Here is a 25,374-nt window from a genome sequence, read left to right on the forward strand (position 1 = left end):
ATTTTCCTGTCGTTTTTACGTCACAAATTAACAATGGGAACAGCCCAATTTGGAAGACAATGTGCGACTAGCATGCGAGATTCATGCTTACAGACAGAACATCTAGCTTCGTGCAACCAAAATTGTTCTTAAAATAAGAATTACTTTGAATGTGTCAAAGTGAATCGTCATGTTAAGATTCAAAAGGGAAAAGTATACTGTCCGCAATCACACACAACAGATAGAAGAATTATCATATAGCTCGATTTGAGACCAATGTTAAACAACAAAGAATATTACATGTTATAATTAGAATTGACATGCTTAAAAAATGGTGGAATGTTAATTTGTAAGACACATACACTCTTTACACCGTGGATACCTGTAAACACTCCTAGCCTTAGGCCTACTCTGGACATGTTTAGTTTGCCTAACTGCCTTCCTCACTCTCTGCTCAAACACTTTCCACTCTATAGTATTGTTCTTCACGAAGATAGCAGCTAGTCTCCGCTTGTTCGGGCGTATTGTTGGCATCCTCCCTCCACCATAGTATATTCGATAACCAGATACCAAAGATGACAACTGGCTACCAGAGTCCGTCATGGCAAATGCATCAGCTGCAGTGCAGGCAATGAAGTCCAGTGCTGCTAGCTACAGATGAAATAAGCTCATCATACATCATAGCACTCACACCAAGTATGAAAGTAACTAACATCGAGAAGAGCATAAACAATCAAGAAAACCATTTGTCCATTTTTAAATCACTAAAATTGCTTCTATGTTAAAAACTTTTGAAACCTAACCTTAATAGTGTTGAAAAAGCCATATAAAAAGGTTTAATAGAATAATTTCCAAACATCTAGCTTTGTTATCTCAGAACTTATATAACCATATGAGAACTTAGATCATTAAAGCAGAAGAAAACCTGGAAAACATGTGTTGAGCATCTTCTGGATAATGAAAAAGCTAATATCAAAGTAATTCTGAAAAACGCAAATCTCAGTAGGACCAGCTGGCCAGGAGCCAGCTCATCAATGTGACAATCACAAAACCTAAACTCTTTCTTCAAAATAAACAAAGAAGTGTCAATGCCACTTTGTTACCTGAGATGAGAAGTTCATGAATGGTTCAAGTTCCTTTGGTGAAAGCAAATTCTCTTTAGTAACTAAGTTAGGATACAAGCTCGTCAAAGCAGCCAATCTAGTTCTCCCTCCATATATTTGTGCCCCTGCCACATATACATGAGTCTTACGGTTGAAACCTAGAGCAGCAAGCATAAGTACCGCTTCTTCTGGTGTTAATGGACATAAGCCTTCAGACCTGAGCACTGCAGGGGAAGGTAACCTGAAACAAGAAAAACAGTTTGCGTCAATATGTCAATATAAAACAATATTTTCATGCTTCTCGTCCAAATCTGCAATGAAAGAAAGAAATGGACATGTCAGAGAAGAAGACTTGAAAATTATAATTACTTTTCTGTCATCTTGAGCTCTGTTAGAGCAGGAAAATGGATTTGTCGATATGCTTCCAATTCTTGCCTCTCTTCTTCACCTCCACCAAACTCACATAAAGAATGAGCTGCCATGTCAATCTCAAATCTTAAATGCAAAGCTAGATATTTGGAAGCTTTTGCAGCACGATCACCCCTTGCAATCATGGCTGATACTGCATGTGAACCAACAAGATAATGATCCAATGCTCCTGGGTGAGCTGAATGCCGGCGCAATCTTTCGAGGAGTAAAGCACCAGTTTCTTGTATTTTTGGAACAAATTTAAGTGCATGAAAGTTACATCTGCATCGAAGTCTCTAGATGAAGTCCCCCAATTAGGAAGAGCGAAGTAGGAAAGAAGAGGGCATAGTCATCAATTTTATTAGCATGAACTGATTATGACATTTATCTAAGGAATAAAGCTAGCAACTAAAAGGAGCTTGTTATGGAATGAGATATTAAGGATAGAAATTTACCTGCAACTGAAATGGTATTGGGTCAAATGCCAAACGATTCCCAAATCCAACAAAATGGACAACACTTTTCTGGAGTAGAATAGGGAGAATGTTTTTCAAATAAAAACTTGGTTTAGATTCCTTCCTAATATCTACATCTGTCACCTGGAAAATCAATTGAACAATCACTACATAAAAAAGTCATGCTAAAACAAATGCTGCAAGCACAAACTAATCAGAACTTGATTAGAGGAAGAAACTCACAACGCTACCAATTGCCTCCAAATCTAGTGACTGTAGCTCCTCAGGAAGTTCCTTCACTATTCGAATGTCAGGAGTCAGGTAGTTAATAAAATGCTGCTCCTGATAGATATCGCTGAATTGACTATGAAATTTAAAATTCAATGGGGTTACTTTTCCATCTAGAGCTAATAGAAGTCATTTGCATAGATACAATGAATTTAATCTGAAACTAAATTCCATTCATTCAGTATGCAAAGATCAACAGCATAATTGGTAAAGAAAAAACAACATAAAATGTTTAAATGCAAGAGAACATCCATCTTCTGAGGGGAAAGAATCATCAAAAACTAAGAGGGAAATTATTCTAAAAAGAAAAGAAAGGAATAATCCTCACCTTACATCTTTCCAGACACTACTGTACATAAATTTGGGAACAACAAGAGTTGCATTAAGTAATCGTGCAACAACTACAGCATTGCAGACCTGTCACCAACAGTAGATATTTATCAACGAGAAACTATGTGTACTAAACTCAAAAAGAGATTACAGCCCAAAAGCTGCTCAAGAGATTGAAAAACATAATGTAATCACTTACAGCTACACGCTGCTGGTTCATTCCACCATTTGCAGTAACCATAATGTATCCATTCTTCCCCTCTATAATAAAATAACAAACGATGTCAAGTGACAACTAGTTAAATTACCCATACACCAGTGAATTAAACATATAGAAGTCAAAGAGAGAGACCACTAGGTTCCCAGTTCCGTTGATCAGCACACGGTCTCCATGCAGAAGCAGGAACCACAGGCTCCTGCCATAAATCTTTTGGCTCGCGTTTATTTTGCCCCTATGTGTCATAACACTTTTTCCAATGAAAACAGACAAACAAGAAGAATAGAGAAACATTATCGAAATAGGCAATTCATTATAGGAGGGAGTGAACCAGAAGACAGCAATGCTTATATCCAAATACCTCTGCCAAAGCATGAGCAGCCAAAGCCAACATCCTTCCATAAATACCATGAAATTGCCTTTTCCCTTTACTAAGCTTTTTCACCTTTCCCTGCAAAAGCCACAAAAGCAATGCAATTGGCAAAGAATTCTCTTCCCAGAGAACACAATTTCAAGTATCTCCAACGCTTACTAATATTTACTTACATTAAACCGGCACCGGTGCAATTAATCACCTCCTTAAATTTTACAGTAATTCTAAAATAAATCTCAAAGCCAATGAGAGTTGAACTACCTGAATCGAAACAGAAGAGTTCCTGGAAGATCTGTCATGGAGTCCGACCCGGTGGTCTTGTAACCGCAAAAGCATAAACCAATTGACCAAGAAGAACAAACCCACCAATGCAACCACCACGACAAGTCCTTTCACTCCATTCCTCTGGTACCAGACTTTCCCTCCTTTTCTCTTCACCTTCTTCGATTGCTTCTTTCGACCACCCCACAATTTTCCTACCAATTCAGCTCCAACCAATGACGCCCGGCTGTTTCCACCGTTCATGAACCGGCTAGGGCCGACTCGCGGGGACTGACTCGGGGACCCTTGGCGACTCCTCGGGCTCGACTGGAGATTGACCCTGTCGGGAATTCGGATGTTGTTGGGTTGGTCTTGTTTAGATTCAAGAACAAGATTGTGGAAATTGTTCGCGTTGCTAGTTAAAGACATTGATTTGATGGATCCACGGTTTGAAACCTTGAAATCCAATGCCGAGAGTTAAAAGAGAGATTTGCCGTTTGCTCAGGTTGCTTATTTAAGACAGCGCAGCGATAAACACGCCAACTCAAGTGGTGCCGAAAGTGGGAGGTGACGAGGCCTTTGACAATGGGTAAAAAACTTCTCTGTTAGCTTAAAAACATTGGGATTAAATCAGGGATCATTATTCATAGTAATTTTCAGTACCATGTGTTGTTACTAGAATTCAACTCACCAAGAAAATTGAAATCTAATATTAAAAATATATGAATAATGCCAAATAGAAATCTTCCTTGCATGGGCAATGGGCCAGCCTATACTTGAATTTCACCTGACCTTTTTGTTGACCAGCCCACATGACTCCACCTGGAGAAGCCCAAAATGGAGGAAGAGGGCCTAAGACCAATTGCCCATACCATAATCTCATGTTAAATTGTTAATCAGGCATTCTTAATCATTTACTAGGTCCCGATGATCGATCAAACGAGCTCTTAAACTTTGATACAAATTCAAACAAACTCTTAATCCTAACTTAAACTTAATATCAATTGACTTTTTTGCCCATATGACATATAACTTGACAATTTAACCATATCAATTATCAGATGATTACGTCAAGTCGTTAAATTAGATTGACACAAAGATTCTTTTTTAGAGTTTAAGCTAAAATAATTAGCCTAAACGGCAGTGATCTGACTCCACGACCATAAGATAAAGCATGCACGTAGTACACCTGTTTCTTTATATTCTTTTGTTCAATCAAAATTTGTCCTTTTCTGTCACCTTTTTCTTTCCCCAATCGCATCTACAGCAATGAGTTCTCCCATGATAGGAAATGTGGCAGACACAAATATGTGTCGGCAATTTCTTGCAGAAAAGAATCAGCAATGAGACGAAGACTAGGGACTAAAAACATGAAAATTCATGATGGCAAATCAACATCAAAGGCAATGTTATGTACTTTGCTTGCATTAAAGGAAACTTTCTTCTTTTCTTTTATTAAGATGCAAAACAGTGAATGTGCATCATGATGTCCCAATAAAACACCTATATATTTGCACTGTAAAACTATAAAAATTTAAAGTGACAATGTGTGCGATATAATTACATAACTTTTTTTTCCTTTTTGGGTTCATTCTCGATTTTGATTCTCTTCTAGGAGCTTTTAACTCGTGTTCTCTTCAGTCATCCTAGACCTTAGCATGCTGCATCCATGATTGCAAGGTATCAGTTTTTTGCAAGCTTCAAGTTTCAACCAGACACTTTAGAATGACATGTCGATTGCATCATGATCTGGGGTCTTGTATGCAAATCCTGATTCATCACTCGATCGCCTTTTGACCACACTTGCCCTTTGCACTAACCTCACTAAAGCTTGGACAACCTCAGACATGGGAGGTCGAAACTCAGGTTCTGGCTGCATAGATAAAAATGAACTTATAATTCATTAACTCTACATCTTATTCTTCTTTTTTTAAACCCCTCTCTCTAAATGTGCCCCTGTTAAGATAATCTATATTGTCCTAAGCATTAGTAAATTCCTTTACCTGAACACACAGAGCAATAATGTCAGCAAAGCGTGACAGAGACTTTGCAGGATACATGCCATTGAGGGCAGGATCAACCATTTTAGCCAGGGCATCTATATCATGTAGTTGGGGAGTGGCCCATCTGACAAGTGATTGCTCTGATCTCGTCCTTGAACTAAACAATGCAGAATACACCAAAACAAAATTTTACTTGGACAGATAGACATCGCATTGTAAGAATGCCTAGATATAAAGATCATTATCTAGAGAAGGAAAACGGGTTTTACCTATCCAGTGGTTTTCGACCAGTCAGCAGCTCCAACATCACCACCCCAAAACTGTACACATCACTCTTTACAGTATATAGTCCTGACAATGCAAACTCAGGAGCACTATAACCAAATGATCCAACCATCTGTGTTGAAACCTGTCCAATATGGAAACAAACCAATAAATAAATAAAGAGCTAGGACAAACTTCCGTTTACAGGCAGCATTGGAATGAAAACTTGTTCACCAATGACTCATTATTAAAAGCAAATTTTTACCTGTCGCTCAGTATTTGGTGTAAGAGCAGCTAAACCACAGTCAGACAAGTGGGGATTGAGCTCTTCATCAAGTAGGATGTTTGCTGACTTGAAGTTTCTATGTACAACTGAAGGCAAGCACACTTCATGCAAGTACCTGAAACAAAGCTTTATCAGAAAGGAAGACATGCAAGCAGCCAAATTCTCAGTAATATATGTGTTTGCACCATGGGTGGGAGAGAGAGAAAGAAATAGACTCAAAAAAATTGTACACATATTACATACTCTAAAGCCCGGGCAGTGCCAAGGGCCACTCTGACACGTGCATTCCAGGTTAACGTCTTGCTGCCATCATCAGAAAAGTGCAGCATATCATGAAGACTTCCATTTCCTACATATTCATATACCAGAAGACGCTGTCCATGCTCTGCACAGTATCCAGCCAATGTAACAATATTTGGATGCCTCAAGCGTGACATATTGGAGACAGCTTCCAGAAAATTATCTTCCTCTTGTAATGATAGTGCAGCATTGTCGATTTTTTTAATAGCCATTGTCTAGATCAAATGACATAAAAAATAATTAGTTATCATTATCCAACATTAGTTTTTAGAGAGAGCACTTCAATATTAAATATTTGTTACAGTTAAGTTACCTTTCCGTTTGGAAACTCTGCCCTGTAAACACGACCAAGGGAACCTTCACCGATAAGATATTCTTGACTAAAACTATTTGCCGCTGTTTGCAAAGAAGCAACAGTATATGATGTAGCAGTGATGGGTGACTTGATTCTCTTTAGAGATCCATTTTTTGACATCTTATCAACCGTCAATTTTTCTGCTGGTGGGGGTTTCAAATCTATTACAGCAGCAACATTTTTCACCCTCTGCTCTTGCATCTCAGTACGTCCTGCAAAAATGAAGCAGAATATGGGTCCAGCATTGTTAGGATGTTAGAGAGTTTTAAGCACCAATTACTAGTGAACTTCAAGAGCATCATGACGGAGAAACAATACTGCCAACAAATTTCTTTAAAATTGATTGCTTTATTAAAGTAAAAGTACTGCCAAGAGAACAGAAATGTGAAGAAGAAAACCTACCATCGTTGGAGCCAACTGAAAGACTTCCCCTTGAAGCTCTTGCACCATTCACCTTCTTTTTATTTTTACGGACACAGAAAACAAGAGCAAGTAGTGCCAGAACAACCACTAACAAAGAGCCAAGAACTATGCCTACAATAAGTCCAGCTGATGGTCCATTATCTGAATCTGATGATTGACCATCCGAAGTAGGGGATGTACGAGCTCCTGATCCAGAATTATGTTTATTATGAGATCTACGAGGTGGAGGTGGACTATATGGTGGTGGAGGAGGGGCAGGACCATTGGCAAAGGAGTTGCCATCATATCTGTTTCATTTTCAATAGCAAAGTTCAACATTTTGCACAAACTACATATGGAAAAGTAAAATGGCGGCAATGCCACTTTAAGCCTTACATAAAAGTTGGGAGTGAAAAAAGCTCTTGAGGAATCCATCCACTGAAATGGTTATTCGCAACATTTCTGTTCAAAATCTAGGGTGCATCAGAACAGGCTGACAGAGAGTAAAAACCCAACTACAGTATGAGAAAAATAACTTACAGACTTGTCAAAGATAAACCGGAAAGGACATTAAGGGAACCAGTCAATTGATTGTTCTGCATATAGCTGCCACAAATTCAGATATCAATGCACTTGGTCAATCTCCACAAATCTGAACCCTATTTTTCCTCCTGTTTTTTACTCTCAGAGAATGAAGGAACACTTTACTTACAGCATAGAAAGATTGCTCAATGAGCTAAACGAATTAGGAAGATCCCCACTAAAATTGTTGAAAGAAAGATCCCTGAATTAACAAGCAAAGGTACCCAAACCATAATGTGGTTAGAAAATATTTAGTAAGAAAACAGCCTACAGGTACCAATCAGAATATAGTTAATTGTTATTAAGGTAGTCAAAGCTTCCCTCTATCACTCATCCTTAATGGAATTCAATCCAAAAACAATATGGTTGCAGAAAAATATCTCTTCCTTTAATGCACATAATTAAAATATAGAGAAGACAAAACTACCTTACGTTGAACCAAAATCCAAATATAATTTTCCAGGTGAAGCTTTAATCATCGACACATTTCAACACCTTTAAAATGTTTTATGTTACTAACAATTTGGAATAAGTGAGCAATAAGTGGAATACAAAAGGATTCACAGCAACAAGGAATAGCAAGTTAGATCACAGAAATTCTACATAGATTAAAACTTATAGATTAGAATAAATATACAAGGTTAAGTAAGTTCCCTTACAAGGTCCCAAGGTCGGCAAGATTAGCAAAAATGTCTCCAACAGACAGGGAGAGTGAATTATGGCTTACATTCCTATAACCAAAGATTGAGAATTAGGAAATAAGAGGAAGTTTGATTTGCTACTCAATTGTGTGATGAGTAAACAAAAGATCATAGCATTTGAGATATGCCACTTACATGTAGGTAAGAGTAACCATAGTAGAAATGGAGTAAGGAAGATTCCCACTTAAGTTGTTACCTGCAAGATTCCTGCATCATGTAATAAACAAGCATTTCAATACAAAGCAATAAAAATAATCCTTAAAACAATAGAAACCATAATGAATCAGAGACATTACAGGCTCGTAAGATTCGGTGGCAACTGGTATGGGATTGTATCATGAATGTTATTGTTACTCAAATCACTAACAAAATACGAAGAAAAAGACATTAACTAATTAGGTAAATAAAGAGTTACTCAAAGGCACACACAGACATCAAAGCAATGGAATTATCTTACAGTGTTCTCAAAGACATAAGATCAGAGAGCAAGTATCCCATGGTTCCAGAAAGCCGTAACCCAGAAATATCACTGTTATAACAACAACAGCCACCCATTAACCAAAACATAAACTGATCAAGCTACAAAATTTGAAAAACAAATAGCTACGTTTGAAATATTCACTCTCGTACACAGAAACGACGGCCGAGCCCTCACAAGTAACCCCTTTCCATGACTCTCCACATGGATCACCACCGTTAGTTTTCCAATTTGTTAACTTAGCAGGACTGTTCAATGCAGTGTACATAACCTGAAGCGCTTGAACTGCCCACAAATAAGTAAAGAAAACAACTTAATAAGTCATTGCCAGGTTCCAAAAATTAATAAATCAAATACAGATTAGATTGAATTAAAAACCTTCCATTTATGTCAGAAAATTAATTAAAATCCAGAAATTGTACATTTTTAGCAATTCAATACAAAAATCTATCACATTTTTCCAAAGAAGAGAAAAATGACAACATTAGGAATCAAAGCAAACACAATTTTTCTCCAAATTTTCCCGCATTTTCTGGGCAAACAGACACAGCATAAAAGATCAAACTTTCCAATCAAAAAATACTATAGAGAAGTCAAAGATCATTTCTTGACTAATCACATCTAACCCCTAAATGTCAAAAAAAATTCAGACTTGGCCACCTCCATCATACAACCAAATCAAGGAAGCCAATGCCTAAAACAACAATAAAAAAACCCAAAAAAAAATAAAACAATAGGAAAAACAAAAATACCATCAGTAGAATCAGTGGTGCATTGAACTGGAGTGAAAACCAAGATCAAACATTGTAAGACTAACTCAGTGAGTAGCAAACGAGTCAGAGAAAGAGAAAAAGCTCTGTTGTTGTAAGCCATTTCTGGCTTCTTTTTGTTGTTTTTTTTTCCTTTTTGATTGTTTCGTCTTGTAGCAGCTGTAGTAGTTGATTTTAGCTGTGTTCAGAGGTGCAGATCAGGTGAGGTGACGCACATGGCAGAGAACCATGGACGCAAGAGCACAGTTGAAGAACGAGGAGGAGAAGGAGAAAGGGTAGTCGCAGTAGTTGTTGGAAGGCTCAGTGGTAGGATACATCGCCATTAAAGAAGATGGCAGAGGAAAGAGAGAAAGAGAGATTCGAAGCTTGAAGCCTGAAGCTAGAAGCCTGAGAGTAGTAATGAAGAGACAGTGTGTTTTATTATTATCTGGGAAGGGTGTTGTGTCGGCCAAATATGAGAAAAAAAAAAAAGCTAGTAGTAAAAATTTCGAGGAAAATCAATAGAACACTACCAATGAAACGATTGGCTCAGGGTAGGCAAGCGAGGCATTGACATTTCCTCACTTCTCAGGTGGTGTTTGCTCTCTGTCATTGCCCTTTTCGAGTTTCGATCCTCTACTTTAGCTTGTTCCCTTTCCCCGTATGTCCTGCTTGCCTCCCTTTCACTTTAACAAACGCTTTTACCACGTTTCAGTGTTGGAAATTGGAATTGGTTAAGCCCCATTGACGCGGTCCTGTGGTAACTGATATGGCAATCCATATCTTCATACAAGTCCTATGGTAACTGATATGGCAACCAATGCTACATAGGATGCGATCGTATCAACGGGTAAATTATCTTTCCCTTTATAAGTTTTGAAGTGAGGTACCCGTTTTTAATTCTAAAAGATTTAGATTGAATTATGATCAAAATTTATTTGATATTGTAATTCATCACCCTAAATTTTTGGGCATTTGAATAGAATCTTAACTTAAAAGACTACTATTTTGAAGTGAAATTTTTGTTCTTAAGCAAACTTGAAGGTGGGTAAAGGGATTTAAATTTAACAAGGAGATGATCAATCTTTTTAATACAATAACAATGAAGGAACCGACAAATTGTTATGCTGTTTTGATTTTTTTAGTGATAAAATAAATGTGAAACTTTTCTCTTCTTTCTTTCCCCGTGGCATGTAGCTTTTAGCATGAGAAGAATGGGCAATGATGGAAAACGCAAACAGGGGAGGTAAAAAATGTCATGATCCATCTTCCGAAGGTGAAATTGTTACTGCCTGTGATACCATTGTTTGCCACTTTTTCGTGCAGGGAAGCAGGAGCCTGGTTGCCTGGAATGGCCAGGCTCTGACTGAGCCTGACCCTGAACCCCGAGCCTGGAGCCCTGGCCAGGCAGATTGAGACTTGCGGGTGGGGTTTGAGAGGAATTTCTGAAATTGACTAAAATGTCCATTTGTGAACTCATGGGGAGCAAACCCTTTTCTGACTTTAGCTTTGGAAGCTTTTCATCACATTTTTCTAGAGGGTGATCAAAAGGGTAGGAACCCAGCTAATTAAGTTTTGCTTTTTTGATAATAATTCTCAATAGAAAATTATCATCAACTTATGTGCAAAAGAACAATCATTCACCTAACAAAAGTTGCAAAATTTTAAGAGAAAAAAAGAGAGAATTTAATACTATATAGTAAACTAAAAAGAACCCACTAATGTTTATTTCCCCTTTGTTGATAATAAAATACTACTATCATCATTCATATGATAGACAATATTAGAAGGATTGAGTTAAGGTGACAGGGTTTTGTAGTGCTTCAATTGAATGAACTTCAATTCCATAGTCTAGACAACGACACTAGGAAGTATGTTTCATTCACGTGTAGAGAACACCGATCTATTTCGATATCATTTAATACATGAAAAAAAATGATAAAAAAAAAGACAAAAAAAATTATTAATATAAATGTGATTTTCCTCAGACAAATTGAATTACAAAGGTCTTGAAGAATCGAGATGACTTGTAACGACTTGTAAATTTTATTCCATATTTGGCCGAATGAGAAAGCAACATGCTGCCCGTGATCTGTCTTAGATTCCTTCAACCGCATAAAAAATAAGGGAACAATCCCACTTAGTGAACATGCACGTTTGGTTCCTCCGTTCACTCCCCAGATCCACAAATAATTGACCTCCTTGTAAACAATTTGCCGTGGAAAGATTTCACCCGGTACTAAGGAAGTGAATTGTTTTTATTATATTTACAAATATGTCTTATTAAATATATATTTACATGGTGTTAATATAAAAATTTAAAAAAATTATATGATCGTATTATTATGACATATTAACATGTTATGTTATTATGTATTATAATATATCAATATATACGTTAGTATTATATAAAATAAAAAAATAAGTATCATTTTTAGTAAATAAGTTATTAAGTATAAGAGTTTATTTGATTTATAATAAAAATATAAAATTTTAATTGATTATATTATATTAATAAAAAGTTTTTAAATAATTTATATATATTTTAAAATATTAAATCAAAATTAAAATATGTTCTAAAATTTAAAAAAAAAAATCCATAAAAGGAGACAAAGTCCAAAATCAAAGAAAAAATGGAAAAAAGAATGGAGTAGGTTGGTCAAGAAAGCCGGTGGGTCAACGATATACAATGCAGGGCAGCAGCATGCTGGCTGGGAAAAAGATGGGAACCCCGTCGGCATTGGGCCTCCCGTCTCGTCAATTTGTTTACCATCTTTGGTGCACAATTGGCCACCGACTTTGATCCACTCGGTCCCATAAAATACATGTGGTTCAAGTTTTGTCCATATACTAGATTTGGGACGTCCAAATCCCTTTTGTCTTCCCATGGGTCTATTTCATAATTTTATAAAAATTAATCATAGGAATGGAATGATTTATTAGTTTTAATATATAGTTTAATCTTGAAGAAATTTAATTAATGCGACTCAATTTGTTGAACCGTGTTTTTCAAAGTCCAGCATTAAAAAAAAAGAAAATCATTAAATTGCTTAATGTTTAATTATTGCTTGGTTTAAAGCTAACATGCATTAGGATTTAGGAAAGCTTAAGAATCTTCAATTTTTGTCGGACTAAGTTACTTATAGAAAATGGAATTCTTGTAGTCTAATTTTCGCATAAGACAGAAAGTGGACTAGGAAAACGTAATAACCTTCACATTCCAATTTTAAGCAAAAAGACTAATTAAAAAAAAAAACCGAACTTTCATCTATTGTATTTAGCAGAAGACGCAAGGTAAAAGAATTTTTACATTTTAATCGTTAGAGAAATTTTCAGAGTAAACTTTACTTATATTTCTCTTGATTTTAAATTTTCTCACACAACATTTTATGGTTCTTTAATTTTTTAAATTTGTATTTTGTATTATGTAGATAATTTATGTTCTTATAAAGAATTAGACTAATAATTTTACTTAATAAAATTATTAAAATACTTTTAATTTAAAATTAATCTATTTATTGACGTTTGAGGGTTTTTTTATAATTTTATTAAAACATTTAACAGTTTAATTTTCTGTCAAAATAAAAGTTCTTCATAAAGTACTAATTAAAAATAATGTTACGTGTAATTTATGTTTTTGTTTTTTAATTTAATTTATTTTTTGTAAATTTCATAGGGTATAAGGGAACAAAGAATTATAATGTAAAGATTTGAAAAGTAGATGGAAAGGAAGCAAAGAATCCAAACCAGTTGTGAAATGCGATCCACTTTGGGTTTTGTCATTTCCTTGGATTATAAGTAAGATATGGATTAACAGTAGAGCACATGAGGGCCAATCTTATAGTGAGGTACACAAAAGCTGGCTTCTTGGAATATCAGATTCTCGTGCATGATTGACTCAAAGCACTAACTAGCTACCGCGAGTTTAAGCATTATTTGTCCTTGAAAGTTTAGTAAATATCAGCAGAACGGATTACCCACGCCGAAAAAGCGTGGATGAATTAATTAATTAAGTATTACTCAAATTGAGGATGCCAAGTAAGAGGGGGAAGGGGGGGGGGGGGGGAGGTGGTTCTTGTTGTTGACATATAAATATATATATATTTCTTTTTTATACATTTAAATATTTTATTATAGACATGCATATGCCAAAAAATAAAAAAAAATAATTATTTGATTACGTGATGTGATGTCATTATTTATTATAATTTATTGAATTAAAGTAAAATTTTAAATACTATATTAAAAGAAGTAGGAGGTGACTGTCTAAGTCAATCCTATTCATTTGAAAACATATGGGGTATGGACCAAGTGGTCATGGTAAACTTTATGAGGCTAGCTTGTAAAGCAAAATTCTTAACCGTTAGGTTCAACGACTCCATACCTCACCGAACCCACACAAGGCGTAACGGTAAAAAAGAAACAGAAAAAAAAAAAAGGAACGAAAGCTCCTTTTTATAGTTGACATTTGACAAATAAAGAGAAAATTCTGCAAAAGATTTAAAGCCTCCCCCAATTTATTATGAACAGCGTGGCCCATCAATCAAATGGGTGCATATCTATGCTCAACAGTCAAGCAAACCCCAAATGCCTTGTGGCCCAAACTTATAATTCCTGATTGAACATGTTAGCCGACAAAATAAATATTAAATAATTTGATTTTAAAATTTTAAAAATCAAATTATGTAAATTGAAAATAATTCACATTGATGTATATTAATTTCAATTATAAACTATATATGATGTATTTAAAATATTTCTTTCAAATACTTAAATATTTAATATATTAGTTGATTAGTGAATGATTTCGTATTTTATATCATTTTCTCTCAATTAAAAAACATATTTAATACATATTGATTCGATTAATGTTCTGTTATAGGTATTAATTATTATACCTAATTGACTGTTTGGGACACAATTAATTACTAATTGATTGTCTGGGACACAAAGTGATGGATCCAAGGAAGTTTTTGCTTGTAGACAAGACCGTGTCACTAGTTCTCGCACGTTGAAAGAATTAATTAAACATTATCCATCAAATTAAATCATGTGAAATACTCTCTTGAATTCGTTGGTGTGGACATCAATTAATATTTTACTTTTTACCTTAGGAGGATTGCGGTAAATTTTTTTTTTAATCTTTCGCGGGTTTTTGTTTTTTCCCTCTCTGATCTTTCTTTTTAAGCGGGCGAAATTTTTGGACCGTTTTCGTTTTGCTTGAATACGATGTATGAATTCGTCTGTCCTAAACGCTGTCGTTTCCAGGATTTCAAACGGGTAAAACATGCGTCCGCCTTCACTTTCTCTGAGTTTCTGGCCGGGAAGAGTCAAGCGGTTCGAGGAAAACGACGTGAGGACAGACAAAGCGGAAACTAAACGTTTATGGTAATTAAATTAAATTTTTTATTTAATTTTGTATATAATTGAAATGAACAAGAAAGCCTTGGCCATTTTGATGCGAGCCAGAATGAGACCCAACGATCCAAGCAAGCTCGCCCTTTCTCCTCTATCTGTAAGTTTTTTCTTTTTCTTTTTTATTATTAATTTGAATTTTTCTTGTTTGATTGATCGTACTCTGTTTGGTTGAATTGTTTGATTAACTATTTAATATTGCATTAATCACGAGATTAATGAATTTGTGATTAGAGATAGGAGAATTTGCTGATTTAGTTTGAATTAATTTCACAACAGAATGAGGTTAATCAGATGCTATCCAATTCTCAAGGAAACCAAGCACCGCGTAATACTGAAGATGGAAATGAAAAGCTCAATAAACAAAGGTCTTTATTTCTTGCGAAGTATTCACGGCATACAATCTTAAGTGAGAATGCTTGAAGTTTAAGTTTCGGATTCTTTTTTTGTTGTTAACTAGGTCGTTTGAGGTTGTACGAGAATCAATGCACTCAGCTATATCAATGAATAAAACAGAAGTTCTTGATGCTGTACTTAATGATTTTTCGGAGGTGAAGAATTAGGCGATAAGCGATTAGTGATTATCTTTGAGTTCTCGTGTTTCTGTTGGTGCTTGACAATGTTATGTGGTATAATGCAGGGCTATTTTAGTCTTTCTTTCGAGAACCGCCGCAAATTATTGCTGACGCTTGCCAAAGAGTATGATCTAAATAGGACTCAAGTCCGTGAACTCATAAAACAATATCTAGGACTTCAGCTACCTGGTGGTAAGTTTACTGTTGGTATTTCACCTGAATATGTTTTCATTGTTTGAACACTTATTTTCATGTTTAGTGGAGTTGAGTGGTGTAGAGGTTTCTTGTTTCAGGGAATGAAGCTCAATCGGGAGGGGTTGAAGATGAAGGCTTTCTTTCAACTTTCTATCGCATAGAGAGAAATTTGAGACATTCTCTTAAGCCAGTGTATGAAGTTCTCTTTGAGCGACTCAACACGCACCCTGGAGGGCTGAAGGTTTTGACCATCCTTCGGGCTGATATATTATCTATTCTTGCGTAAGGTTATAGTCCTTTTATTTGTTTCCACCTTAATTTATCTTGATTTGATCATCATATTCTTACATTTATCTTACCTGCTTTTATCAATAGTTGAAAGTATGTTACAGAAATCTTTAGCTCAGGTGGTTTTTAACATCTAATTTCTTATACAAAGTCATCAAGAAAGATCTCATACTAAAGTTCTTTGGAGCTTCCTAAGGGCATGAGATATCTTGTATCATAGTCCATCATTTGGGCATTGATCTTGTTCTCCTTTGAGTGGAGTTTAGCTAATAGCTCTTATAGGATGGAGCCTCACGGTTCTTGCAAAGAAAGTAAGCACTAATATAGTTTTCCTTTTTTCACCTTTTTACATCTTTTGTTTCGGTGGGAGGTTTAGGTGATGCTATGACTACATCAATACCTTCATTGAAGTGCTATGTTGGATAATTTATAGTTGCCTCTTTATAAAATCCTTGACCATGAACAGGATTGGTTTTTGGAATTGGAATGTTAGAAGGTTGAAAAGGTCGAAGATCTGAATTTTTACAAATTTTCTTTATACGGTTTATGGTTAGTGTTGTTGCTTGTTGAGTATTCAAAACTCAGTTGTATATTAATTTATTGAAGAATTGAAACTTATTTAAAAGAAATGCACACAAGAAGCTGAAATTTTTGTAAATTTCAGAGCAGAAAATATTTCCTCATTGCGAGCATTAGATTCCTATCTAAAGGAGAAGCTTAGTACTTGGCTTAGTCCTGCTGCTTTAGAGCTCCATCAGATTACATGGGATGATCCTGCTTCTTTGCTGGAGAAAATTGTGGCTTATGAGGTTTGTTTTTCTTCTCCCTCTTCCTTATGAGGTTTAACCTCTCATGGATATAGATTTTGCAAGGTGTGGTCTGTGTATTATCTAGTAACCATAATTTGTCCAGGCAGTGCATCCAATCAGCAACCTTATCGATCTTAAGAGAAGGCTGGGAGTTGGTCGTCGTTGTTTTGGATATTTTCATTCAGCCATACCTGGTAACCAGTTCCTTTCATTGTTTGTCTGGTGTGTTTTGTGTATGTTTGGACAGGGGGAATATGTTTACTAGCCTTTAATCCATCTTTCCTCTTCTCTTTCTCTCTCTCTGTCTCTAACTGTTCTCTATTTCAGGTGAACCCCTTATTTTTATTGAAGTTGCACTTTTGAAGGCTGTAGCACAGACAATACAGGTTAATTTTCTTTAACTGTACCAGACTCCTTTTCCTCTTTGTCTTCTTGTTCTTAATATTCTTGTGAATGATAGGAAGTTTTGTGGGATCACCCTCCCATTCTTGAAAGTGAGGCAACATGTGCGTTATTTTACTCCATATCATCAACTCAGGTACTAAGTTTCTCCTCCCCCCCTCCCCACCACCCATTTTATTTGTAAAGGATATTAACTACAGGAAACATACAGAATGATATCAGGGCAGCTGGTTGTATGGTGTATTGATAATACAGTCTAGTTACTTGTACTAATTAACTATTCCTAGTTAAATTTTGATATTCTGTTTCCATGAACCTGACTTCCTACTTCTGACTTTTTGCAGCCTGGCTTGGCAGGAATCAACCTAGGAAAGTTTCTTATTAAAAGGGTTATTACATTGGTGAGAAGAGATATGCCACATATTTCTGTAAGTACTCCTTTTTCTTATCAGATTACTTAATCAAATGAGCTGCAAGATTATTTTTGGCATGTTCAGTGAGAATTCTCTTAGTAATTAGTTTCTTTTTTTTCTTTTAATTTTGGAAAATGGTGGTTATACTGAACTCTTTGCATTATGAGTTAATATGTTGCCTTTGTTCAATCTTGAACACAATAGGAATTTCAATAGGTTTTAGATAATATAATATGGCATCATACAGGACGATCAGTGCACTATGTTGCATCTGCAACTCAAGATACATGTATATTATCGAATATTTGACAGTCACATGTATTTTACTGTTTATTTATCTGAAAGTCTTGGTTCAGAACATGCTTACTGACACTTCTTTTCCACTTACTGCATAGGTGTTCGCTACGCTTAGTCCTATCCCTGGATTCATGCAGTGGCTTCTGTCCAAGTTGGCATCTCAATCGAAACTTGCTGAAGCAGAGGATATATCATGTTCGTCAGCTGATAGATCTGGATTAACTTTCTATGAAAATGTACTTGAACCAGAAGAAGAAAGAAGACTCATAGAATCATCTGGGTAAGCTTCATATGTGTTCATTCAGATATGTGTGTGTGTGTGTGAGTGTGAAGGGAATTTTCTGAAGATCAACAGTTTCCAAATCATTCTCCATGCCTTCTGGAATGTTGCTTTTACTAGAAGTTGACTCATCTGCTGTTGACAAAACAAAGCGCTGTCCTACACATAATTTTCTCCTATTTGTGACTGTTGTGGTTCTTAGGTAATAGAGTGACAATAAAGCACATTGAGTTGTGAAAATTTTATGAGCCATTGATTCATTGCTTTCCATGAAAAATCTGTGTTAGTCCAACACTCAGATTATTTTTTGAAACGTTACTACTTAAATAGAGGGAAGATCAATATTTTGGAACTATATTATGGTGGATTTGGTTAACATGTATGTTCGATTTATCATTAGTCTGTATTTCCTGACCTTATTGATCAAAAGCCTGTCATCGCCAGAACATTTCTTATTTTTTCGTACTGTTGTTCAACCTTGCATACTTATTGCTTTTTCAAGAAGTTTTCAACCGATGAATATGGATAGATACTTTCTTCATCACGTATTACTCTATTTAGGCTTTCTCATATTTCAGTCTTGTGCTCCTGAAATGTGATTTATGGAGTCTGCATATTGGAATTATCTGTAACAGGGATTTTGCTGCTGGAAAAAACGGCATGGAAATAATGTTGAACTTGCTGACACCTACAAGTCATGATTGGACTAATTCCTCGAAATTGCTTTCAGCATTAAAACCAGCTTTAATGCGGCTATGTGCGAGGTATATTTCTCCAATAAAATTGCTGTCTATTATCTTGACCAAGTAGCCTCAACTTTAATTTCTTTAATTCTTGTTGTACAAGGAACAGAAACATGGAAACTTATTGAACTGGAGGAAGTCAAATTAATTGGTTCTATACTTAATATATGGAGCTTGTGTTTCTTTAGGTAAAATTAATTGATGCTGATTGTTCAAAATTAGGTACCTTCTGCAAGAGAAAAAGAGAGGAAAAGCTCTAGATTCTGTTGCAAACTTCCATCTGCAAAATGGAGCGGTATGTAATGCAGTTTCAATCATAGATCAGCAAAGTCCTTTTGGCGGCAGAATCCATAGTTTCTAGATCTTTCTCCATACTACTTAAATAGTTTCACGAGGGCTTTTCTTTCGGAAAGGTCATCTCTTTAGGTGCAAAGATTGATTATATAAGTGATATGCTATTTTTATAATACAAAATTAGCTGCACTAACGGATTAAACAATTGGGAACCAAGGGAGCAGATGTTCTTGAAGATGCGAATTCCTCTCTCTCATCCAAGTACTGATTTGTACTGTCAGATTCTAATAACTTAAAAATATGGAACAGATGGTTCAAAGAATAAACTGGATGGCTGACCGATCAGAAAAAGGCCTACGCCAAAGTGCAGGAATCATGGTAAACTATGTCTACAGGTAATTTTTCCGTCACAACCCGCCTTTATTTATCAGTCTTTTTCTTTTTTAGGAAAAATTTCACCTCATTTGATGAAGAAACTTATAATTTCTCTCATGGTACTTCCCAATTTATTATTGCCCAATTCGATTGCTTCTCAAGAGACGTGCAAATTGGATCTGTAATGAACTTCTACAGTTTCGTAACAAAATCTTGTTTCTAACTTTATTAGAATTTCCCTCCCTAAGCAGCATAGTTACCCTAAATGATGACCTGCAGGCCAGAGACTATTGAAGAATATGCTCACTCATACTTCAGCTTAGGCCATATCCATTCTTCCTCTGATGTGAGACGATATGTTCAGGTATTTAAGAAAAGCATTCAAGAATGTTAACTTTTGCTGTTTATGGATAATCATTGATCTGTTAAATAGTGGTGATCTTACATGTACCTCCATGCTTGATTTTGCTATTGCTATGGTTCCAGCCATTGACGGAAAATGAATCAAGCACAAATTAGGATGATCGCAGGAGATTGCAAGTAGGTTTTACAGCCACCAACTTATTATATACTTATTTCTTATGATTGTCTAAGATATGTAGAAAGATACTTGCTGTTGCTACCTGCGTATTCGAGTTTACAATTTTCTGTTCTTCAGAAAATGTAGATATTACTCACACACTTTTATCCTCTATAAACATTCGAACATTTAATTCAGTGATTAATGTATAATTTTTTTACTTAAAAGGCAAAAAGAACAAGTTTTGAATCTTTTTTCCTCAAATTAAATAATACTTCTATATGTATTTTGATTCTTTCTATCTATTATACCAGCTATTCCAAATACAATAATCTGGTTCTGTATATGATTCTACGGAATGCCTGGATGAGCTAATACTTCTATACGTATTTTGATTCTTTCAATATATTATACCGGATATTCCAAATACAAAAATCTGGTTCTGTATATAAATTCCATGGAATGGTTCCTAAATCCGAACTGCCACCCACGCCTGGATGAGCCCGGAGTAGAGAGTTCCGATCACTTGCCGGTTTCTTTTTCAGTTGCAGGACTGGTTTCTAAAACATATTCCCTCATGAGTTTCGTGTTGGATTCATCCACCATCTGAAAAAAAAAGAAACCCCGACTATTCTTGAACCAATCAACAGGGACGAGAATGATATCAAAAGAGAAAGAAAATGGTTTTCTGACCTTGGAAGCTAAGCGCTTCAGGTTGTCCCACTCGAAATCATGCTTGCAATATGCAGATCGGACCTGTGAGAAACATAACACAGCTTTATCAAATCAAAGCAGGAATTAAGTAGAAGACAAAAGAAGAATTTTGCAGCAACATACCTCTAGGATTCGCAGGGCTGTCAAGTGATTGCAAATGGAAAACCAAACTCATTAATTAAAAGTCAAATTCTGGAAACATATGAAGAATATGGAACATTTTCTGACTCGTAGGACGCGCAGCATGCAGTCTTACCTAGACCTTTATGCCTTGAGGATTCCCTCATCAGGCTGGCGCAGAACTTGTCCCCATCATTCAGCGAGTGGGTATTCAGGAATTCCATCAGCTCCTTATAAGCTTCAGGATTATAGCTCTGCCCCGGAAAAATCGACGGGTTATTACGAGATTGAAATCATCTAAATAGAGAAGAGGATAACCAACATAGGGAGAAAAGAACCTGAAGCTGTGCACTGACTATCTTAACTGCTATGTAGTTGAAGAAATTGTGGAGGTTTTTGCTTGCTTTGGCCTCTGGTGATGCCTCTCCAAATCCTTCATAAAGACTCTCATCACGAGAGAGCTACGAAAGAGAGGAAAAAGACAACCTTGGGCAAGAATGCACACGTACAGAGAAAGGATTTGAGGAAGGAATACTTACCAGGGACATACATTTTTTGGCAGTTTAAGCGGGTGGAAGAGTAGGAGCTTCTTTGTTTGCATGGCCAAGAAGGAAAACCCGCATCCTTGTTCATTGGTTTTGAAGGGAAAAAGGAGGGCCAAGCGAGTGGTAGAACAGCGAGGGTTTCCATGGATGATGGATATATCGAACTGTGACGAATGATTAGACTTCTGGGGTCGCTTCTTTGATTTTGGGATAAGCTCTCTTCTTATTTTGGCGGTAGTACCCAACTTAAAAGCCTGAAACCTCTGTTTTGAACTGAAATATCTTCAGTTCACTGCCAAAATATCTACCAATCTACACGTGGAAAGAACACTTCTTTATCATATGCAGTGGCATAGAAAGGTCACTTGTCTAGGCAGAACAATCAGATAACCAATCTGTCAGGACCCATCCCCTTATTGGGTTTGACTCCTGAGTGCTGACCCAAATCGTAGCAGAAGGGATGAAAAATGAAAAAATGGAAAAAAAGGGTAACGTGACTTGGTTTTGACAGTAATAGCATGGTTTTAAGAATTCAAAGGAAAACGATACATAGACAAAGCTGAAAAAAAATACTTAAATTCCTTTGGTCCACATTCAAGAGCAAACAAAAAACCAAGCTGTCATATGCCTACATGGTAGATATCAAACACCCAAAACCAACAAATCCCATTCGCCTCTTGTTCTTCTGCCATCTCTGATGATCTCCAAAACCCCAAACGGATCATCTTTCTCTCTTACAAAGTGGTCATGTTCTCGAAAAAGAAAACACCAACAGAACTCTTGCTAGTATTTCATACTCTTCTATACTTATTCATCCAAGTCCAAGCCAACTGTAGGACTGGCTGCAGCTTTGCCTTTGCTTCTTATTACGTATGGGAAGGATCAAACCTCACATACATTAGCACCATCTTTAACCAGCAAATCTCCGAGATACTTCTGTACAATCCCCATGTTTCAAGTCAGGATAAAATTGATACCGGGACCAGGATCAACGTACCCTTTTCTTGCGATTGCTTGAACGGAGATTTTTGGGGTCACACCTTTAGTTACTTCACCCAGGTTGGTGATACTTACGACAAGATTGCTAGCGACTGGTATGCTAACCTGACCACGAAGGATTGGATGCGTAGGGTGAACGTTTATGATGCAACGGAAATACCTGATCACAAGCTGATCAATGTTACGGTTAATTGTTCATGTGGTGTTAGACAAGTCTCGAAAGATTACGGGTTGTTCACGACGTATCCTCTCCGTCCAGGTGAGAATTTATCGTTCATTGCAGCGGAGGCCAACGTATCTGCGGAGCTGCTGGAAAAGTACAATCCAGGGTCCAATTTCAGTGCGGGGACTGGACTCCTGTTTGTGCCGGCAAAAGGTTTGTCAATTTTCAAAGCTTTTCATGCATTTTTGTGTCATATGGAGAAATTCTGATCACTTTGCCACTTGGCCACTGGGCCTTGTCAACACGGAATGAGTTCTTCAGAGTTTTGACACTTTCTCTTGTTCTACCGCATGAGTCTCGGCACTTTGTCATGTTCTGGGCAGATAAAATATTTCGATCCGTACGTATATACATACATACAAGTACATGAATGTTGCATTACTTGATTAGATTTCAATCATAACAAAGATAGATTTAATAATGGTCTAAACTTAATTAATCTTTTTTAAAGTTTTTCAATCAACGAAACCACAGTACTCAGGAGTTTACAGAGAGAGAAAATCACTGATCGGGGTTGCTTTGTCGCCTTCCAATCATTAGTTATTATAGTTATTTTTTAATGCATTGTTCCCGTTACTGAATAAGAACAATTCCCTTAATCAATCATGACATGGTTTGGTAATGATGCGATAATCACTTTCAATGTGGTGGCCCAATCCTTGTTAACAGATAGTGAAATCTATGGAAAAATTACCCCTGCAAATGACTTTATTAACAGGGGGTTCTTAAATATATACAGATATTAGTTAATTTATGCACAACAGTAGGAGAAAAAAAACGCTGCTCTTTGAATTATCATTTATGTCTTTATCCAAAGATTCTAAAATATTCTGGCCTGTCAGAAGATGATGTTGGAATATTATATTGTATTTTCGATTGCCAAATTCTTGTTCTTTGTATCTCTTTTATGAAATATAGTGGAGATTCTTCTGTCATAACATTAATGAGTATTATTCTGATCATAAGATGGTTTTCATTAATAAGCCTGGCGTTTTGTTCCTTCGCAGACCAAACTGGAAACTTTCCACCATTGAAGATCAGGTATTAGATGGTATTTCATGTCTCGCCTGACTGAATTGTAATGCTAATATGACCATTTATTCAGTTCATCTAATGACTCTATCTGTTGTTCTGATTTTTCTGTCTTGCAGCACAACTGGTAGGATCAGTCTCTACGTATTAGTTATTAATGTTCAAGCCTCTTGCCTTGATTTTCTTAAGCATGCTTGTCAAGGATGCTCATGATGTTGTCTTGAGCTTAACTTGTGGCATTTGAACCAGGAATCTCGAGTAGAGTTATCGCTGGCATATCTATTGCAGGAGTTGCTGGGGCTTTAACTTTGGGATTTTGTATATATGCTGGCCTTTACAAAAGGAAGAAAGGGGTGGAAGCATCATTACTCCTAGAAGCATCCCCAGACCACTACATTCAACATGGAGGTGTGAGCTTTCTCTCTTTATATTCAGTTGCTGCATATTCTAAGCTAAAGTTGCTTTGAACTGGGGAAGTAAGTTAATTATGTGAGGTAGCTAGGAGGGACAAGTTACCTGAAAATAACGCTGAGGCAATAGTTTAACTGTAGCCATTATTTAAGGTTGTTGTCAAATGTCAGGTTTTGATGGGCAGACAAATGATTTCTTTGCAGAAGCGTTTACTATGAGTATCTTTGCAATTGCATAGTTCTTGTGAAAACATTGAATTCTAAAATGGACAACTAAATTCAAGCTTGAAATTTGCATCTCATTAGCGATCAATCTTCTGTATCCTGTGGTCTTGATGATTTAGGTTCCGGAAGTACCCTGCAGAAAAATTCCGAAACCACTGCTCTTTTTGCTTCTCCAGGCCTCACTGGTATCACAGTGGACAAATCTGTGGAGTTCTCATATGAAGAGCTTGCCAAGGCAACGGATGACTTTAGCATTGCTAATAAGATCGGGCAAGGAGGCTTTGGTTCTGTTTACCTTGCAGAACTAAGAGGCGAGGTACCTTGTCCTAAGTTTCCATTTTAGAGAATCCTAGATCATGATATGAGGATTATTATTGTAGGGATCATCATGTTTAAACCTGCAAACTAAGTGTGCCCCATCATGAATCCAACTTTTCTCCTGTCATGCAGAAAACCGCAATCAAGAAGATGGATATGCAAGCATCAAAGGAATTCCTTGCTGAATTGAAGGTTTTAACACATGTTCATCACTTGAACCTGGTATTCTGCCTTCCATATGCCTCCTCTTATACCTTATTTGGACAACAGTTTACTTATACCAATGGCACTGGTAGAACTATGACATCATTTAGAATTCACTCTTCTTTGATTGGTAGTTATTTGTTTCTCCTCAAATGATATTTCAAGTAGTCTTTGATCATCTGATCAATGTGATCATGAACATTTATGCGACTGCATATCAAAATCTCATGCAGGTGCGTTTAATAGGATACTGTGTTGAAGGTTCCTTATTCTTGGTCTATGAGTTCATCGAGAATGGTAATTTAAGTCAACATTTGCGCCAGCAGCGAGGTGAGAAACAAGTGTTTTATGACTTCAATTATGCAAGATAAGCATCTTATTTTCACTCGGAGCCAATCGAATTCTATTGGTGAAACATTTTTCTTTCAGAGAGAGATCCATTGC

General features: G+C 36.3%; 5 protein-coding genes across 7 annotated transcripts in view; 2 read left to right on the plus strand and 3 right to left on the minus strand.

Moving 5' to 3' along the window:
- Positions 1-207: 207 nt before the first annotated feature.
- On the minus strand, positions 208-3,986 carry LOC110423987 (O-fucosyltransferase 15-like). Its single transcript, XM_021438438.1, has 10 exons — positions 3,415-3,986; positions 3,142-3,231; positions 2,916-3,015; positions 2,763-2,824; positions 2,562-2,650; positions 2,189-2,309; positions 1,946-2,089; positions 1,452-1,786; positions 1,083-1,323; positions 208-630 (listed from the first exon to the last, which is right to left on the minus strand). The coding sequence occupies exons 1-10, from the start codon at positions 3,841-3,843 to the stop codon at positions 322-324; spliced, it is 1,920 nt and encodes a 639-aa protein (XP_021294113.1). The 5' UTR covers positions 3,844-3,986; the 3' UTR covers positions 208-321.
- Positions 3,987-4,841: 855 nt separating this feature from the next.
- SRF8 (STRUBBELIG-receptor family 8) lies at positions 4,842-10,026 on the minus strand. The gene is made up of 16 exons (XM_021438716.1): positions 9,538-10,026; positions 8,938-9,070; positions 8,765-8,836; positions 8,604-8,669; positions 8,443-8,514; positions 8,266-8,337; positions 7,737-7,808; positions 7,565-7,630; positions 7,421-7,486; positions 7,025-7,332; positions 6,581-6,834; positions 6,211-6,482; positions 5,947-6,082; positions 5,687-5,826; positions 5,418-5,574; positions 4,842-5,287 (listed from the first exon to the last, which is right to left on the minus strand). The coding sequence occupies exons 1-16, from the start codon at positions 9,656-9,658 to the stop codon at positions 5,135-5,137; spliced, it is 2,160 nt and encodes a 719-aa protein (XP_021294391.1). The 5' UTR covers positions 9,659-10,026; the 3' UTR covers positions 4,842-5,134.
- Positions 10,027-14,767: 4,741 nt separating this feature from the next.
- On the plus strand, positions 14,768-20,337 carry LOC110424776 (malonyl-CoA decarboxylase family protein). Of its 2 annotated transcripts, XM_021439463.1 has the most exons (17): positions 14,768-14,922; positions 15,004-15,049; positions 15,229-15,317; positions 15,410-15,500; positions 15,590-15,716; positions 15,818-16,001; positions 16,672-16,816; positions 16,920-17,010; positions 17,144-17,202; positions 17,277-17,354; positions 17,563-17,646; positions 18,027-18,208; positions 18,844-18,972; positions 19,174-19,246; positions 19,555-19,640; positions 19,900-19,984; positions 20,107-20,337. In XM_021439463.1, exons 2-17 carry the CDS (start codon positions 15,005-15,007, stop codon positions 20,137-20,139), a joined length of 1,581 nt encoding a protein of 526 aa, XP_021295138.1. In that variant the 5' UTR covers positions 14,768-14,922; position 15,004; the 3' UTR covers positions 20,140-20,337. The 2 variants fall into 2 exon arrangements, with proteins under 2 accessions (XP_021295138.1, XP_021295137.1); XM_021439462.1 differs by having other exon boundaries at positions 14,768-15,049.
- A 111-nt stretch (positions 20,338-20,448) lies between these two features.
- RBCX1 (Chaperonin-like RbcX protein) lies at positions 20,449-21,766 on the minus strand. Of its 2 annotated transcripts, none has more exons than XM_021439464.2 (6): positions 21,514-21,766; positions 21,313-21,407; positions 21,111-21,228; positions 20,978-20,994; positions 20,834-20,896; positions 20,449-20,746 (listed from the first exon to the last, which is right to left on the minus strand). In XM_021439464.2, exons 1-6 carry the CDS (start codon positions 21,662-21,664, stop codon positions 20,663-20,665), a joined length of 528 nt encoding a protein of 175 aa, XP_021295139.1. In that variant the 5' UTR covers positions 21,665-21,766; the 3' UTR covers positions 20,449-20,662. The 2 variants fall into 2 exon arrangements, with proteins under 2 accessions (XP_021295139.1, XP_021295140.1); XM_021439465.2 differs by having other exon boundaries at positions 21,313-21,435; positions 21,525-21,712.
- Positions 21,767-22,206: 440 nt separating this feature from the next.
- The window catches only part of LOC110424110 (lysM domain receptor-like kinase 3), a 4,712-nt gene continuing 1,544 nt past the window's right edge, over positions 22,207-25,374 (plus strand). The window contains exons 1-8 of the mRNA XM_021438614.2: positions 22,207-22,894; positions 23,749-23,782; positions 23,893-23,900; positions 24,023-24,181; positions 24,528-24,724; positions 24,859-24,948; positions 25,164-25,260; positions 25,360-25,374. The exon at positions 25,360-25,374 is cut by the window's right edge and continues 137 nt beyond it. Coding sequence (XP_021294289.1) covers positions 22,267-22,894; positions 23,749-23,782; positions 23,893-23,900; positions 24,023-24,181; positions 24,528-24,724; positions 24,859-24,948; positions 25,164-25,260; positions 25,360-25,374 — 1,228 coding nt within the window. The 5' untranslated portion in view covers positions 22,207-22,266. The remainder of the gene's footprint in view (positions 22,895-23,748; positions 23,783-23,892; positions 23,901-24,022; positions 24,182-24,527; positions 24,725-24,858; positions 24,949-25,163; positions 25,261-25,359) is intronic.

This window comes from Theobroma umbraticum, unplaced genomic scaffold, assembly GCF_002168275.2.
Source record: "Theobroma umbraticum cultivar Fairchild unplaced genomic scaffold, ASM216827v3 scaffold_204.0, whole genome shotgun sequence".
In the NCBI taxonomy this organism is placed as follows: domain Eukaryota; kingdom Viridiplantae; phylum Streptophyta; class Magnoliopsida; order Malvales; family Malvaceae; genus Theobroma; species Theobroma umbraticum.

What these genes read in the sequence shown, in the direction of transcription:
- SRF8 (XM_021438716.1), bottom strand. Translation starts at nt 9,658, where the DNA reads ATGGCTTACAACAACAGAGCTTTTTCTCTTTCTCTGACTCGTTTGCTA. An exon ending in CACCACTGATTCTACTGATG is followed by an intron (nt 9,071 to 9,537) that starts GTATTTTTGTTT and finishes ATTTGTGGGCAG; the next exon opens with TTCAAGCGCTTCAGGTTATG. An exon ending in GGTCGAAAACCACTGGATAG is followed by an intron (nt 5,575 to 5,686) that starts GTAAAACCCGTT and finishes TGCATTGTTTAG; the next exon opens with TTCAAGGACGAGATCAGAGC.
- RBCX1 (XM_021439464.2), bottom strand. Translation starts at nt 21,664, where the DNA reads ATGGAAACCCTCGCTGTTCTACCACTCGCTTGGCCCTCCTTTTTCCCT. An exon ending in CCAAAAAATGTATGTCCCTG is followed by an intron (nt 21,408 to 21,513) that starts GTAAGTATTCCT and finishes GTCTTTATGAAG; the next exon opens with GATTTGGAGAGGCATCACCA. An exon ending in TGAAGCGCTTAGCTTCCAAG is followed by an intron (nt 20,747 to 20,833) that starts GTCAGAAAACCA and finishes TTTTTTTTTCAG; the next exon opens with ATGGTGGATGAATCCAACAC.
- LOC110424776 (XM_021439462.1), top strand. Translation starts at nt 14,966, where the DNA reads ATGAACAAGAAAGCCTTGGCCATTTTGATGCGAGCCAGAATGAGACCC. An exon ending in GAGATATGCCACATATTTCT is followed by an intron (nt 17,647 to 18,026) that starts GTAAGTACTCCT and finishes CTTACTGCATAG; the next exon opens with GTGTTCGCTACGCTTAGTCC. An exon ending in ATGGTAAACTATGTCTACAG is followed by an intron (nt 19,641 to 19,899) that starts GTAATTTTTCCG and finishes GATGACCTGCAG; the next exon opens with GCCAGAGACTATTGAAGAAT.
- LOC110423987 (XM_021438438.1), bottom strand. Translation starts at nt 3,843, where the DNA reads ATGTCTTTAACTAGCAACGCGAACAATTTCCACAATCTTGTTCTTGAA. An exon ending in CAATACCATTTCAGTTGCAG is followed by an intron (nt 1,787 to 1,945) that starts GTAAATTTCTAT and finishes GACTTCATCTAG; the next exon opens with AGACTTCGATGCAGATGTAA. An exon ending in TCATGAACTTCTCATCTCAG is followed by an intron (nt 631 to 1,082) that starts GTAACAAAGTGG and finishes TTTCATCTGTAG; the next exon opens with CTAGCAGCACTGGACTTCAT.